The sequence below is a fragment of the Rhinolophus sinicus genome, linkage group LG01, assembly GCF_036562045.2.
Source record: "Rhinolophus sinicus isolate RSC01 linkage group LG01, ASM3656204v1, whole genome shotgun sequence".
Classification (NCBI taxonomy): domain Eukaryota; kingdom Metazoa; phylum Chordata; class Mammalia; order Chiroptera; family Rhinolophidae; genus Rhinolophus; species Rhinolophus sinicus.
In genome coordinates, this window is record NC_133751.1 from 9,659,417 (window position 1) to 9,677,204 (window position 17,788).

General features: G+C 38.1%; 1 protein-coding gene across 6 annotated transcripts in view; it reads right to left on the reverse strand.

Moving 5' to 3' along the window:
* The window catches only part of ITSN1 (intersectin 1), a 182,996-nt gene that overhangs the window by 111,345 nt on the left and 53,863 nt on the right, over window positions 1–17,788 (reverse strand). For 5 of the 6 annotated variants that reach the window (XR_012494005.1, XM_019730241.2, XM_019730239.2 and 2 more), the window contains 3 exons: window positions 9,415–9,575; window positions 2,830–3,009; window positions 1,198–1,294 (listed from right to left, as the gene is read on the reverse strand). Coding sequence is in view for 5 of the 6 variants with exons in the window: in XM_019730241.2 (XP_019585800.2) it covers window positions 1,198–1,294; window positions 2,830–3,009; window positions 9,415–9,575 (438 nt within the window). In the remaining variant the exon portion in view is untranslated. Of the gene's footprint in view, window positions 1–1,197; window positions 1,295–2,829; window positions 3,010–9,414; window positions 9,576–14,280; window positions 14,339–17,788 lie in introns of all 6 variants that reach the window. The other variant, XM_074325803.1, reaches the window with a different exon arrangement.

Here is a 17,788-nt window from a genome sequence, read left to right on the forward strand (position 1 = left end):
GTATCTACTGCATAGGACGATAACGGGGGGTAAATAAGATTCATCAGGTGTCTGACAAGTAGATGCTCAATAAATGTTCCTGAATCTTAAAAGTAAAATCTTAATTAAGTGGAACACAAATATCTGTATACAACAATTAATTAAAGCTTTTGCAGCAAACTTCCATGGTTAAGAATTATGCCTTAAAATCAGAAAGAACTCAGTTCAACTCAGCCCTGTCACTTAAGAGTTAATATTATCTTGAGCAAGTCACTTAATGCCTCTGAGCTTCTTCCTCACCTATAACACAGAGATAATAAGAGTCATTTCAGGGGGAAGAAGGTGAGCATTGAGTGAGTTAATGCACAGAAAGCATCTGGGACAGTGCTTTTCAGTTTATGGATTTTCTTTAAATCTTTTTTTTTTTTTTTCCTCTTTAGAGTGGAAAAAATGACTTGATTCACTTAGGAAAGATTTCTAATGAGTATTGAAACAAGAAAAGATGGAGTTGTCTTCATTTACATTCCCTTTTCAGTCCAAGAGTTTTGACAGCTTACAAAGAGTCATCTAAGATTTTTCATCTTAGTGCAGCAGTATGCAAGGGAAACAAATAAGGATAAAAGAAAATAAAAATATGAAAGATAATATGAAACCAAGATTGGCCAACACATAAGCAGTAAGGTCATGTAAGCTTTGCCAAAATCGAGCCATATATTTGGTTAATAAAAACTGTCCACTAATCTGAATAACTCATTTCATAAAAATTGATCTTAAATAACGTTTTACTAATAATCCACACAGACTTCATAAAATTATCTGGGATAGAATTTTTAAAAAGGCCAATTGTGGCTCTAATCTTCATCTAAAAATTTTTATTAGTAAACTTTTGATGATTAACACAAAATATTTAATTTGCTTTTTTCCCTCACACCTAGAGTACTAGTTAGGTTTAAACGTTTACTACTACATATTTATTATTCTCTTAAAAAAATAACATGCAAAGCCTTTAAAGGAAATGTCATGTCCTTGATTCTGTCATCGCTGCAACAAATAAATGATAAAACCTAGTAACATTATCCAGAATCAAGAAAAACTTTGGCATTCTACAAAATAAAAAAAGGTAATAAATAATGAACACAGCTAATTCATTTTCACATTTATGAGTTAATCAGATAATGGCTTGAACCAAACTGCCCATTTAAAAACAAGCAAACTTACCTAGCCACGTCAAATGATTGTGCCTTCTGTAATTTAGTGTTTAATTGTGACCCTGGACCAGACCTACTAAAAGAAGAACTCTTTGGCAATGTGGCTGCTGTAAAAATAAATAAACGTTGAATAATTTTAATCCTACAAAAATAAGACAATTACAAAAATTTAAATGTACAGTCATCAAGTCTGAGGCAGAAATTATTCCTCCTTCCTTACCATTTTGGACTCAAAAAGAGTTACTCCCTCCTGGCTTCCTGCCCTCTTGCCAAAAACACTGCTAGATTTATTTGTTCCTACTGAAAATCACCTTACTAAGTAGTAATGTTTACATCCATAAAATTTTACTTTTCATTAAGCATTTAGTATCATATTTTATAGGATCTGTCAACAGTAATAGAAGTAACAGCTTAAATATACAGATGGCATCTTCTTAACGGCACCAAAGGAGCTGAAGTATTGTTTCCAGATGTGAGAGCCAAGAAGTCACAGACTTGCAGTCTTGGCCAGATAACGTGACGCTAGGGAGGGTCAGCTTTTGTGTCTGATTCTCATTCAGCTGGTTAGCTGTGTGTCACAAAAAAAACCTCTGAGCTGTGGCCACATTCCCTCATCCTTGCCTGTTGTTTCGCAACATCGGCCATTAGCCACCAGAGGAAACAAGATGGTGTGGGATTCACTGGTATCCTTGGGAAAACAAGCACTTTCTTGACTGCATAATGTCTGCAGTCATGGTCACTTATGAAAGATGAACTATATGTGACAAGAAAATCTTCAAAAAGAGGTACATTTAGATTCTTTGGCTATAACTTAGAGACATATCCTGACAGATGTAATAAATCCAAGGGCTATGCACAGAAATTATAATTCAAATATAATGCCCAAACCCATAGTCATCACCACTGAATTTACTCAGATACATCCAACATACTTTTTAAAAAGATACTTTCCATATTGATATGGATTCAGGAAGATTTGTTAGACTAAAGCCATCAACATTTACAATTTATGCTTTCTTTTAATTAATGGGAAAAAGAATGAGTAAAGTCTCGAGATGAAATTAACTAAATCAGAAACTTTTTAATCCTTTTCTTCAATTAAGCAAGTATGTAATGCTACGATCTTAATATATTTAGTCATTTAATAGACTTCCTTCCCCTGTCACTCCATTTCAACAACAACAAGACAAAACAAAAAAGCAATGTTCTCCCAGCCCCCACCACCACATAATTCTTCTCTGAAGGGATTGGCTTGTTCATTAGCAAGTGGTAGCAGCTAAAGAAAAATAGTAAATGATACATGGAAGTACAAAACGTTACAATACTATGTAAACTTCAGTTGCTTTGGTCAAGCCCTTGAAAGGACATTATGCTCTTGGTTTTAGCTGTTGAGTTCACCTTGGTCCACAGTGGTACCCAGAGTCCCATAATTCCATTCTCTTTTCCTTCTCTCTAACCTAGCACATCCCTCATTTAATGTGTTGAAAAAATGAGAAATTAAATGAAAAAAATGAAGCTATTTTCCTCTGGAATAAAATACCACTTAAATATAACCAGAAAGTTAAGACAGAAGATTTAACAAGAATGAAGAGTAAAATACAAGTTGTAAAAATTCAGTCTATGGATTCATCAGGCCACATACCAGGATGAGCAAATGCAGGCAGAGGTTGTATAACAGGGGGGGCCCCGTTAGCCAGGGGAGGCACTGCTGCTGGAGGAACAGAAGATACTAGGGGTGGAGACATTCCGACAACTGGAATGGATCCCATTGGCACTGGAGCAACAGCTGTGAGTGGTGGCATGCTGGCAATACCTCCTATACCTACGAAGAAAGAATTCCCAATAAAATTCACAAGGAATCACATTTCAACATTCAGTGATAATGAATCCAAGACCGCTTGAAGAAGAAAATCACTTCTCAATTTTAATATATTCCCACGTATAATATGAATTCAGATTAGTCATCTTAAAGAGTACCAAAAATCATGTCAAGAGTCAATCAAAAGGGCTCAAGATCCAACCTGAAAAAGGATCTACTGGCCAAAGTTAAGGATCAATAACAGTAACAGTAATGGACTAAAAGCCACCAAAGAGAATCAAATTCACAATTCATAATACCATTTGAAAACAAACAAATTAAATATCCTAATTGGTCACCACAGGTAATCAACATATTTTGAAAATTAGTAAATAAAGGGGGAAAATAAATCAAACATTTATCCTGCCTTTCCTTTATACACTGAACCTCAGAGTAACCGAACATCTGATGGGGAAGTTTCTCTTTATAGAAATATTTCAACCTAAAAATGAAGAAATGATACAACTAAAATAAATGTTTCCTTCCTTTTTTCTTTGTCTCAACTCGTGATGTTGTGATATAATAGGAAATACATATCTGGTCTTCGTCCCCTGTTCCTGGCAGAGCTCCTAAAACCCTTGTAATTTCCTGACTGATGGGAACATCTGTTATATTTGGTCTTGGTCCCTAGTTCCTGACACAAGAGCTTCTGAGACCCTTGGAATTTCTGGAGTGATCTCTGTTTGTATTTGAATGAAGTGACTGGTGGCTGGGCTGCAAGATGGGAGCTGGTCACAGGAAAAACCAAGTCACGATTAAAGGGTTGGAAAGTGGATTTCCCAAGGGACGATTTCAGGACTGACAAGTCCCACCCCACCCACCCCTACCTCCACACCTCAGGGGAGGGTAGAGGGGCTGGAGATGGAGGTTATCAATGGCCAATCATTTAATTAATCATGCCTACATAATGAAAACTCCATGAAAAACTCCTACACTACAGGGTTGGGAGCTTCCAGTCTGCTGAACACACCCACATGTTGGGAGAGTGGCGAACCCCGACTTCACAGGGACAGAAACTCCCACACTCAGGACCCTCTGGACCCCACCCTAGATCCCTCTTCATTGGGCTGTTCATCTATACCCTTTATAACAAACTGGTGAATGAAACTGTTTCCCTGAGTTTTATGAGCTGTTCTAGCAAATTATATAGAATGGGAGAAAAGGGTTTGTGGGAACCTCTGACTTTGTAGTCAAGTTGGACAAATGCGTGGGTACCATGGGGACCCATTACTTGTGACTCAAGTCTGAAAAGAGTTCAATCTTGTGGGATTGAGCCCTTAAAGCTGTGGAATCTGATGCTCACTCTGGGTAGTGTTGGAATTGAATTTAATTATAAGATACTAAGTTAATGTCTGGAGAGTTGGAACAATGGCTGATGTGGTTTTTCTGGATACAAAATTCTTGTCTCCTTCCTTCCTTGAGAATCCTAAAAGTGTCACTCCATTTTCTTTGGGCATATAAAGCACTGCTGTAAAAAAGTCTAAAGGTATTCTAAATCTTCTCTCCCTTGTATGTCATGTGCTTTCTTTTTCTACATGCCCAGATAATTTTTTTGTTTTTTCCAGAATATATCTAAGTGTTGGTCTCTTCCAGTTGATATTCTCAGGTATATGACACACTCTTTCAAATATACTTTCAGATCTTTTATTTCAAGAAAGTTGTCTTGAGCTAGTGTTTAACATGTGTCTATTCCCTTACTTTGGTTTTCTTCTTCAGAGACTCCAGTTAACCATACATTCAATTTTCTTTACCTTTAATATTTGTCGATTTTTCTCAAATCCTTACGTTTTTTCATTTCCTTTTAATGTTTGAAATCTTCCTCTTTTTCACCTCTATTTCTTTTCAGACACCATCTCTTGTGTTGCTTGTAATTTAGTCTTTATTTCTCAAATGACGTTTTCTTTTATTTCTCACTCTTGCCTGAGTTCTGTCACTTTATTTCTGAAGTTTCAAAATTCTGATTTATGTTGGTCTTTCATGACTGGTATCCTTCTCTTAGTATCTTTTAGCTCATTTTGAAATAGGCTACTGGTGTGCTATCGCTGTGCATAGGGTGTTATTTGGCTCTTTATTCTCTTTTTTCTAATAATAGCTCAAAGTGGGATCCGACCTTGCCGGATACTGCCTGTTGCTCATTTGTATGAGCGCCTTGCTTCCTGGGATTTCCAGTTTCCGTTCTCCTCCCCCAGTTTTGTGAATTCATAGGAACCAGACTGCTCCAGATCTGTCAGGTCTTCTTATCCCAGGCACATCATTGTAATTACTCTCTCACGTTATAATTTTCCCACTTTAAGTGACCTACTCAGCTGTTAAATAGCCACTGCAAAGATTATATCCTTTTACCTTTCCTGAATGTTTCTATTTATTTCTAAATAAATATATCTACCCGATGTTGTGTTTTAAGAGCCATCCTTCTTGACTATGCTAATTTCTTGAAAATTTCGCATCTCTCCTCAATCACTGAGTTTTCCCTTCCCATTCTAAAACTGTGGAAGCACTTCCCATCCTAAACACACCGTTCTCCAGCTGGCATATGCCTCCAGCTTCATCTCCCCTTTAGAGTTAAAGGCCTCTTCCAAGCCTCCAGTCAGGCTTTTGTACCTACAACTCCAATAAGACTGCTTGTCAAGGTCATCCACAAACTCAACTTAGGAAATCCAATCACTTCTCTGTCCTATTCTTACTCAGTGTCTCAGAAGCAACTCAAACAATGGAGCACTCCTCCTTCATGAATCACTTTTCTTGGTTTCCAGGACACCAACCAACAACTTTTAAATATCACAGCAGGCCAAGGTTTGGTTCTAAGTCTTCTGCCTATGCTAGCTACACTTTCTCTAAGGTATCTTACCCAGTCCCAGGACTTGCAATGCCATCCACACTCAGATCCAGAGCTGATGGATCTCTCCTCTGAGTCCCAGACACATGGATTGATCTGCCTCCTCATTATCTCAACTTGGCAATCTACTAGGCCCCTCAACTTACCGTGGCCAACACTTGATTTACTTTTCCTTCAAAACATAATGAATTTAATCTTATGCTATCTTCCATTTTGGTTTTTGTCACCAGATCTAAATCACCATTATCTCTTGCCCATGGCAAAGGGCTCCTTACCGAGTTCCCAGATTCTACTCTGGTCCCCCAGCAACCATGTCACTCCCCTCACTTAAAAGCTCTCTGCAGCTTTCAAATGCACTCAGAATAAGAAATTCCAACCCCTCAGTGGCTTTATCAGGCCATAAACCATGTGGCCCCTGCCTTACCTTGCTGGCCTGCCAATACTTCCGTTTTTGCCTTTAGATATTTGCGATTGCTGTTCCTTTTGCCTGGAGGTCTTCTCCCCTAGGTCTTTACTTGGCTCTCATCTCTAAGTCAGCCCAAAAGTGATCTCCTCAAGGAATTCTTCCTTGACAACTTGGTCTCATTGGTCTCTTTCTATCTTATTACCTATTTGCTTGTTTCCCCCAACTTGACAAGAAGCTTCACAGTAGAAGGAGCCATGATGTCTTGCTCACCTGCATGTTCCCAGCAATTAGGACACACATTAGTGTCTTAAAAATACTGGTGTACTCCAATAAAACCATGGACTTCTGGCCAAAAATAATTTTTTAAAAATCAAAGAAAAGAAAAATGAACTTCCCTTGAAATAGTTGGATCCAGAATAAAAGAAGAACTATGCTGTGTACAAATGCACTGAAAGAAGAAGGTATCAGGCATACTCATAGCACTTGCTGAAATACAGCTCGGTACCCTAAGCACAATATCACTGTACCCCATTTTCCTCTTCTTAATATAGGGAAGTTGAAGAAAATGCTTGCTCATCTCCTAGCTGGCTTTAACAACACGGGGTGTTAACGTTTGCATTAATACATGTAGACAACAAATCCCAGAAGAGTGATGCCCCATGTCACCTGATGGTTTGGTGATAATGAAGGTGGGGAGAGAGAAGGTATATAAGGAACCTGAGAGTTTTTAGGAAAACTAGGTGTTTGCACAAACTCTCCCTCCAGTTTCTGAAATATGGTCTTAAGCAAACTGTTCAACTTCTTGGAATCTTAGTTCCCTCATTCATATAACAGAGCTCAGCATTTCTGCATAGTTTCAGGGTGACTGGTGACTAAAATACTGTATGTGAAGGCACACCATGTAAGGGCTAGGAAATGCCTGGTCAGATAATTTTTAATACTAATTAGAAAATAATGATAATAGTAAGAAATTCTTTTGTTCCCAAGTAGCCAGAAGTGTAAGAAAAAAATTACCCTGGGTTGAGCTGAGATGTGGAACTAGAAATACTAAGAAAGGTCAGAATACCCTTGGGCAAAATGGATCAAGACCATGTACTTCTAACTTCTCTTATGTTCTGATATTTCCTCATGACTTGGCCTCTTGGAAATAGTTTACTGAGAAGGTTGACGTGCTGAGAACAAGGTGAAAGGCAGTGGAGGAGCCTAAGGGAAGAGCTAAAGACTGACTGGCAGGGTGTCAGATCAGAAATCCCAGGTTCCCACAGAGGTAGTGCCATGTTACTTAAGTGGCTGGAAAACCCTCTGGGCAGTGAGGCCCAGAAATAAATCAGCTGAAATTTAGCCTGAAAATAAATCAGCAATATCTCTCGAGTTGAAATTCCTATAGCAGAATGGAATAAGAGAAGACATATTAAATGTCAGAGGAAGAATAACTGACACTCGGGTTTGAGAGAAAAAGAGGAAATGGGATGCCTCTGGTTATCTGACCCTCTCTACTCTGAGGTTTCTTCTTGCAGCACCGGAAGGGAAGCCAAAATAAAACCAAACACACCCGTTAGCTGTTTTAACACATGGATCCTGACCAAACGTTGGCAACACGGACCTTCAGAGAGCCAGAGCAATTTCCATTTAAAATAAATTTTTAAAAAAATTTAATTACCAATGGACTACCTTTTCTGAATATTTTCTGTGTATTTCTAAATAAATACATTCACCTGAGGCTGTGTTTTAGAAGCCATCTCTTTTGACTAGGGATAATTCTTGAAAATATCCCATCTCCCCACAATCAGAGTTTTCCCCCTCTAGTCTAAAGATGTGGGAGGAAAACGGGATACAGTGATATTGTGACTTGCCTCAGGGTGCCCAACTGAATTCCAGCAAGTGTTGTGTGTATGCCTGGTACCTCCTTCCTTCAGTGTGTCTGTCTGCACACAGCATAAGTCTTCTTTTCCTCTGGACTCGGGTTAACCGAGGGCTAAGCACTGAGGACACACGATGGACAAGGGCCCGGCCACTAGGGCCTACTGTCCTGCTCACTGCCGCTCTTCCCAGCCTTTGTCCACACGACTTTATAAGTGTTTCCTTCTTTTCAATCACTATCCTACTTGCCTAACTCAAACCCTGCACCCTTCCCCTTATAAAAACCAGTCTTAGGCTAAACCTCACCAAAGGAAAGGACATGCATACTTCACTCGTTTTCAACAGTAAATGTATTAAGTAAAACCACACTGTTTATTTATCTCAGCTTATCATTAACTGTACCAGAAACAACCTGAACTACTATCGACTGCTCCCCTCCCAAATCTACATCACTCTATCACCTGTCATCAGATACATCAGGAGGAAGAGAGGGAAAGAAACTCTATCCACAATTTCCCTGTTTTGTTTAAACTGTCTAAGAGGTTTCCCATGAATCAGAAGTTACATCTGATTACTGTAATCTTTAAATCAACCTAAAGAATCAAAGTTTAGGGTGAGAACAGAGAAGTCAGAACAGTTGGTGATCTTAGTCAACTAATTCTGATTAATTTTTAAGCAAACTATCTGGCTAAAAGATAATTTTTTTATGGAATTACGTTCTTAGTTGCGATAACAATGTTTATTTTCTCCTGCCTCATTTTGTTCTAAGAATTTAAATGTGGCCATTTGTCTCAGTCCTGTAAATTTAAAAATAGATTTTTGAGATACCATAATCCAAAGCAGTTGTTTATACACAAGGAGAAACAAAGATATTATGAAAACAGAAAACCAAAAGGAAGGATGTGACAATGTGGAAGTCAAGAATCAAGTAAGAGCAAGAAAAAAACAGAAGATGCTGCAGCAGACTGCAAGTTTGTTACTTTCACGCTGAGAATCTGCCTCGACCCCCTCCCCCATCCTCCAGCCCCCCCCCCCACCCCGCCCCACCCCCGCACGCCTTCATTTGGATCACTCTCATCCTGGGATTAGAATGTGAATATGTTCGTTCTCCTCCAGCACTACTTTCCTGCCTATTGCCATTATTTTCCAGTCAGAATTACCCCCTAGAATTTCACAAATGCTAGAAACTGAGAAGGGGGGAAAGGGGGAAACATTTCTTTTTAAAATATACAATGAAATATAGGAATCAATTGCTTTTCAAACTTACCAAACGTTGGTGCACTAGAAATAGCAACTGGTTGCTGTTTCATGACAGGGGGGAGCGCAGAGGGGAGTTGATAGCCTTGCAGCTTCAGTTTGATAAGTTTCATAGCTATGGAAAACTCCACTTGATCCATTCTTCCATCGTTATTCATATCAGCCAGTGCCCTGCAAACCAACAGCAAGGGCTTAAAATGACGATGACCACGAAAGAACATTTCCCAAACTACCACTCCCACCCACACAAAAACAAAATAATCAGCTCCCTTAATCTTGGGGAGAAGAAACAAAGCAAAACAAAACTAAATTTATTTACCAAGCTATCAAGAGTAACCTGGAAATACTGACAAGATTTTATATAAATATGAAATGCTTTTTATTGTGTTATTCTTTACTTATATGATACACGAGGTAATTTTCAGTCCGAATCTCAGGATATGTACTTTGGATGTCAAATAGAGTTTCTTTATGGACTGATGAAAATGTTCTACACTTGGATAGTGGTAATGGTTGCACAACTCTGTGAAGAGACTAAGAAAACAATGAATTATACACTTTCAAAGGATGAATTTTATTATGTGAAGTATGCGAAAATAAAGGTGTCAGCAAAAAAAGTATTTAGGAACAAGAGAGTTTATTTCTAGAGTTACTTGACTAGATTGCACCAACTCCTCTGTGGGGCTCTACAAACCCCCCCATGGGGACATGACACGCTATGCTCGTATCATTCTACTATACGATTAAAGCTGTGAAAATTAATTAAATGAGCTTACAAGTGTGTTTATGATTTGAAAATGGTACTCAAAGAGAAACGGTCAAGTGTAACTCGCAATGAGCTTTTATGTAAAGTATGTTCTCTCAGAGAAGAGTAAGCAGGAGAAAGGGGTTTGTCCTGGCAACTGGAAACTGTGATCCGCAACTGTGCGTGTGCATGACTTAACCTCTTCTGTGTGAAGAATGTTCATTCAGATTTCGTTTCTTTTAGTCTAGATATTAAAAGAGCGAGAATTTATTTTTTTAAGCCAATCTTAAGAACAATTTTATTTGAAACATCAAATGATAAGACCAGCTACTCCAACTAAACTGCCACGACTAGCAATCTTTTCAAGAAGCCACATCCAGGGAGTATCCAAAAAAAAATTAAGTTTCATGGAAAATAATCCTGTAATAATTAATAAGCTATAATAATGTTGCTGGAGTTAACTCAAAGAGAGAAAACATGAAACACAATAAAAAGCATGACCTTTAACAAAAATTTAAAATCTCTAATAATGTTAAAAATTGTCCAAGTCAACACTATTCTTTTGGAAAACAAGAAAAGGTCATAAAGAGGGAAACGGAACCCCACAGCTACGGAACCTCCTTTTTGCCTCAGACAGACCCACCCCCAGCCCCTGAAGTCAATGATCCCCTTCAGCAAACCACAGGAGTGGAATCGGAATTTCACTCACTACCAGTGAGCCTGGGCACTGCTTTCCATATGTTTCTGGGCATTTGGAGTCATACATGAATTGCTCATTCACAGCCTTTGCCAAGTTTTCTGCTAGATTGCATGTCTTTTCCTAGTCAGTCTATAAGAACTCATTGTGTATTACATATTAACTATTTATCTGTCAATTGTTGAAAGATGTTTTAAAATTTATTATTTGTCTTTCGTTTTGTGTATAGTATCTTTACTGAAAGAAATTCTACGTTTTTACATATAAAGATTTCTTTTATCACACAGTTTGTACCTTTTCAGTCCTTTACTTTCTAAGATTATTTTATTACATTTCAGTCTTCAAACCAACTGCAATTGTATGTGTATGTGTGATATGTTATCCCTGGGCTCGACCTTATTTCTTCCAGATGGATACCTAGCTTGCCCAGCAACATTTATTAATTGATCCATCCTCTTCTCATTGAACTAAAACATATTTTTGTTGTTTATTAAATGTTCATATGAAGTGAGACCTATTTCTGGATTATCTATTCTGACTGAACAGTTCCATCAATATGACAATGATCTCATCACACTCGCTCTAGGTACATTCTGATAGTTGGCAAGGCTTTCTTTTTTCCCTTTTATTAAACTTTGTTGGGCTACTCACAGATGTTTCTTTTTCCCTATGAACTATAAGATCATTTATCCATTCTACAAAAAACCCTAATGGGATCCAAGCTGAACCTGCATTAGATATATTCCTTTTTAGAAAAACGACTCATTTATGATAATCTGTCCACCGAAAAAAAATAGTATGTCCAGTTCTACTAACATGTCCTTCAATAAGATTATATCATCTTCTACAAATAAGTAATTACTTTTCTTAGGAATTTTATCTTTTTTGGTACTATTTTAAATGGAACATTTCCCCATTTCCATATTTAGGTGTTTTGTTCTAAGCACAGAAAAATAATTTGCTGTTAATGATCATTTATGCTTAGCTATCCCACCAATATTCTATGAATCTTATTAATTTTTTAAAACTGAAATAAAATCTCTTGGGTTTGGTAAGTATAAAAATCACATAACTACGAAAAAAGTTAAACTTTCTCTTCCAATATTTATACCATTCCCCTCTGGTATTAAATGTGTTAGCATCCCTGCTTAGCTATGAGTTTAAATGAAATGGCTGTAGTGTTTCATTGTTTAGAAAAATGTTTGGTAGCGATTTTTACAAGTAGCCTGGCATACTTAGGCAGTTCCCTTTTCCACTTATCAGAAATGGTTACATTTTTTATCAAATGCCTAATCAGTATCTGATCTGATCACACCTTCTCTTTTTCTTTTTATCTGCTAACACAACAAGGCTTATCAAATGCTTAGTCAGCATCTGCTGATCAGATCACACCTTTTTTTTCCCCTTTTATCTGCTAATATAATAATGCTGAGAGAATTTCTTGATTCTGAACCAACCTTGTACCCCTGGCATAAATTCAAGTTGGTCAGAGTCTTCATACATTCTGGAATTCTACTTGTTAAGATTTTGTTTTGATTTTTTGCATCTATATTCATAATTGAGACTGGTCTCTCGTTGCTTTATTTCTGTCCTGTCTTTCAGGTTTTATAAAGGAAGTTAAATAAAATGAAATGGTGAACTTTTCTTTCTTTTGCTGTTTGTAAAAAGGTAATTCAGCTATTTCAAATGGTTTTCAGGAAAAAAAATAAAAGTTTCTGTCAATCAATGTCAGCCTGCACACCTAAAAAAAAAAAAAAAAAGACCAGGTAGATAGAGTCTCACGGCTTATTCCCCCAACCACTGCCCTCAAAAATGTGTTTTCTAATGAAAAACTGAAATACCCAATGTGGAATAATGAGTGGGTTAGGGGAGAAAAGACTTTCTAATAATGGTTTAATTATAAAAAATTAGTTTCTAAGAAACTGTCCACTGAAGTGCCTCAAGGGGAGAGGAGAGGAAACATGGAATCCCAGGTTGTAGGTGCCTGACTGTAAGCCCCGCACCACATCCCCAAAATATTACTTGAGGATTTTGTGTGATCTTGCCTAAAAAATTTTTTTTTCAACTAACAAAATATAACCGTGGGGGGACGGGGGGGGGCAGTGGCAGGATGGCTCAGGTGGTTAGAGCACAAGCTCTGAACAACAGGGTTGCCAGTTCGATTCCCACAAGGGCCAGTGAGCTGCACCCTCCACAACTAGATTAAAGACAACGAGCTGCAGCTGAGCTGCCAGAGGGGCAGCTGGATGGCTCAGTTGGTTAGAGGGTGAACTTTCAACAAGGTTGCCAGTTCAATTCCCACATGGGATGGTGGGCTGTGCCCCCTGCAACTAAAGATTGAAAACGGTGACTGGACTTAGAGCTGAGCTGCGCCCTCCACAACTAGATTGAAGGACAACAACTTGGAGCTGATGGGCCCTGGAAAACCACACTGTTCCCCAATATAAATAAATTAATTAATTAAAAAAAACAAAAAAACAAAAACATAACTGTTGGAACTTCTTGGTACTTAAAGGACTCTAAAGAAATACAGTAGTTACTCTTACAAAGCTCAGTTCTCTCTCCACCCCCCGCCCAGTACACTGGAATAGAGTTGGAATTCTATTTCTCGAGGCTTCTCTGCAAAAAAACTTAAAAATAAATAAATAAATAAATAAATAAAATAAGTGTGTGTGTGTGTGTATATTTTTTTTAAAGCAGATTTAAAAAAATTATAAATCAAACAATGGCTGTTTATGACAAACTGATCTTAAACAATGTTTAGCCTGATATTAAAATCTGTACATTACAATAGGCAGGGTTGAGATGTGAAAGGGACCAAAGTATGCTGAATACTAAGGGTAATTTGCTTTTGTTTGATGTGTACAAATAAACTATATGTCACTCTTATATACTGTCAGTGGCGAAAAGTGCTTTAACTTGAAATGGAGGGCAATTGGACAACTTCTGCAGATCTGCACATGCATTTACTCTTTGATCCAGCAATTCCACTCCTAGCAATTTCCCCGGCAGATAGATCTCCAACAATACAAAAGTATATATGCTGTAGCTCACACATTGCTATGTTGTTCATAATTGTAAAATATTAGAAGTAACCTAAATGCACATACACAGGAGGTTGGTTAAATAAACTATGATATATCTTCCACAACAAGTACTACCGGTATGAAACTGCAAAAAGAAAATGAGAAAGAACTCTATGGAATGATCTGAGTGATTTCCAGAATGTCATTAAGGGAGAAAAGCAAAGAAGAACATTTATAGGATACCTTCAAAGTAACAAAGAGGAGGAAAAATATAAATACGTACACAGAATATATTACGGACCTACTTGTTTTTGCACAAAAATAAAGGAAGGATAATAAGAAACTAATAAAATGGGTGGGAATGAGGATGAAAGACTAGGAGAGGGAGTGACATTTCTCTGAGCTCACTTTTAGTATAGTTTGGCTTTTGGAACCTTGAAGTCCACGAAGATGAGAGATCCCTAAACTGAATAAAACAAAAACAAATTAACGTAACAGCACTTTAATAACATATACACATATGAAGACAAAAGAACTAATCCGAGTAACTTCTAAACACAGTATTACATATATCCTCAGTCTAAAAACAAAGAAAGAACTAGGAAGTAATAATCTTGAACTCTGTTGAATGAGTTTGGTGTTTGTAGTGGATACGCGAGCGCAGCAATTCTGAAACAACTTTCTTTGTATTATAGGATTAAAGGGAGAGACCAGCCTCCTCTCAGGCCCCAGAGCTGAAGCCTGTGGATTCCTTTAGGAGCCCACATGTTCCACAAAGGCTGTCACAGGCTGCTCATCCCTCACTGTTCAGATTACTCCAGCCTAGTCTTCATTCTTTGTTTGGTTACTCATCCGACAAATGAGGGTCGCCTCTTCAAAAGGTGTAGGCACTCTCTGGGAATTGGGGTTACAATTGTGAAAAAGACAGACAAGGTTCCTGCCCTCACAGAGCTTATGTTTCAGTGCAAGCAGACACCAACCAAGAAAACAAATCAGGTTATTCCACATGATCAATGCAATTAAGAAATAAAGAAGGTGATGGGAAAGAGAAGGCAGTGGGCAGGGGCAGGTGGGCAGAGGGAACTCCTGTAGACTGACTAGTGGTCAGGAAGCATTTCTCTGGGGAGGTGACATGTGAACTGAAACCTGAAGGGTAATGAACCAGCTACGCGAGGATTAGAGTTGCGTTATAGGAAGAAGAAATACCAAGTGCAATGAATGACCTGCTGATTTACAGAATAGAAAGAAGGTCAGTAAAACTGGAGTGCAAATATTGAGGAAGAGAGTGGTGCAAAATAACAGAAGAGGAAAAATGCAAGAAGCCAGATCATGCTGGGCCTGTGGCCTTGGTAATGACTTTGGATTTTCTTCTCAATGGAGAATTTAAATGGATTTACTTTTTTAAAAGATCGTTTGGATGCCATTTGCAGACTGGAATCTAAAAGGGGCAACTGTGAAAGAGAGACTTCAGTCTGGATAGTCAAACAGTGGGCCCAGGTGAGACAGATTAGGTCAGAGAGGACAGTGGAGGCAGGAAGAGGTGGCCAGACTGGGAATAAAGTCTGAAAACTGAGTCAAAAGTATCTGCTTGACAGACTGGATGTGCAGGGTGAGGAAACGAGAGGAACCAAGCGTGGCTCTCAGCTGCTGGATACATGCTCAGTGCCATGAACTGAGATGTAGGCTCGGGAACGGGGATGGAGGACAAGGGAACATGAGTCAGGATGGCTTTTTTTGTTTTTGGTAAATGAGGTTGGTACATTGACCTTATTGGGGGCTGACGGCCACTCAGAGGCATCCTATGACAGTACATGTTATACAGCCGTTTGCCCTGTCCCCATGCCCCAGATCACCAAGCCATTCTGATTTCTTTGTTTTTGGCTCTGGCTCCCTCCTTCTCTCTCAAGGCCCATTTCCAGGTGGTGCTCCCTTCCTCCCGCTCATTTCTTTCCTTAGAAGACCCTGATCTCCATTTCTGCAGCCCCTACGGCCTCTGATTCCAAAGCCCTCATTCGACCACTTTTTCTTTCCTAGACCTTCAAGGCTCTTGTCCATTCACCTCTCCTTCTCCTCCCTCTCCCAGGCCAAGACTGAACAACTGTAAGCACCTGAGTTGCCAAAAGGAAATAGAATATTTACCAGTTTCCTTCCAGTTCCTTATTTATAAGACAATTTCTTTGTTACAATTTGGCATTACACACACTGACCTGACGCCATTCTCTGAGAGTTCAAGCTTTCTTATATTCTTAATTGAAAATCAGATTGGATAGGTAGGCAGCCCCAAAGTATCAGTAGGTTACAATTCAAACGTCACAAATTAGTTCATTGGAATATAGGTTCCACATGGAACAAAAACTATAAAGGTTTCTAACACATACTCCCAAATAGTCCACATCACTCATACAACTGAACCAAGGTCCAGAGTAAAGAGAATAAAGCCCAGAGAGATAGGCCAGAAATAGTTCCTAATTCTCAATACAAAACTTTTTTCTTATCCAGATGACTGACACAAACCCATTCTGACTCAAACCCATTCCTTTCTCTACCAAAAGGGTCAGGGGCCTTCCCTGGGACCTTACTAGAAAAACCACAGGAAAACACAAGATTAGCATGAGAGACAGAAAGGGAAAAGTATTTAATTAGGTCAGATGTTATTACTTATAAATTTAAAAACCTAAGGTTGAAGAGCTCAAGTATTGCTCAGGGTTACAAAGTATCAGAGCTAATACGGAAAAAGAGATCTTACACTTTGCACTACACTAGTCCATCATCTCAGCAGGACAGCCATGGTTCGTGAAATTTACAACTACTTTTCAAAGATGTTTCATTTGGGAAAAGATACTTAAAGGCGTAATTTTTTGCCCCCTAATAGCAATTCTCGGTAAAACAGGCTATCACAAGTTTATTTAACAAAATGTCACAAAAAAGTTAAAGACAAAGAACATTTTTGACTGCCAATTTATCATCTGTATTGTTAATAAAAATTTTCACTATAAAAATAAGTTGGAAAAATGACTGATACACTAAGCTAAAAAACACTTTGGAAAACTAACAACTTAATTGAAAAAAAAGTAAAATTTACTAGATAATACTTAATTTTGTTCCATTACACTTATTACTATGCAACAATTTTTATACTGCTATTAACGCTCTCCTTCCACTAGACGGCAATTTTATGAAAGCACAGATTTTTGTCTACTTTGTTCACTGCTATATCCCCAGCACCTACAATATTCACTGACCCATAGCAAACATTTGATAAATATTTTTACACTGTTGAATGAGTAAATGTGAAGTGAGATTTTTCTTGCAGCAGAGTATTCATCAGAAGCCTGTTTCTTGAATGAAACTTCATAAACTGGGAATATAACATAAAAGCAGAATTAAATGGAGGAAGTTAAGCTTGGAAAAGGAAGGTTCTAATGAGTGATCCTGACTTTTGGTGTAAAACACAATCATATACCAGAACACAAAGTCAAACAAGCTTGTCCCAATTAACACAGATGTCACAAATCCCTTGCATTTTAACTTAGGCACTTAACTGACAGGTGTGCTCCTGTGTTTACATGTGCTTGAGCTCTCTCTCCTCTCTCCTCTCTCTCTCCTCTCTCTTTTCTATCAAACTTGTCTTCTATTTTATTTTTAAAAAGTAATTCCAAAGAACCTGGTTATCTGATTTTCCAAGCTCAAAGTAAATCAGAGGTTAGAACTAGAAGGGCGTCAGAGGAGGAGACTCAGTAGTTGAAAGAGACAGTCTGGCAGCCAACATGCTGACAACCAGGAAAAAGAAAATAAAGCAGACACCAAAAAAAGCACAGGAATCTGATATCATTTAGTTTCAATTCTAATATATCCATACACAAATATATCTAAATTTCTCATGAAAGTTCTGCTATTTCAGAACATAGTAAGTGAT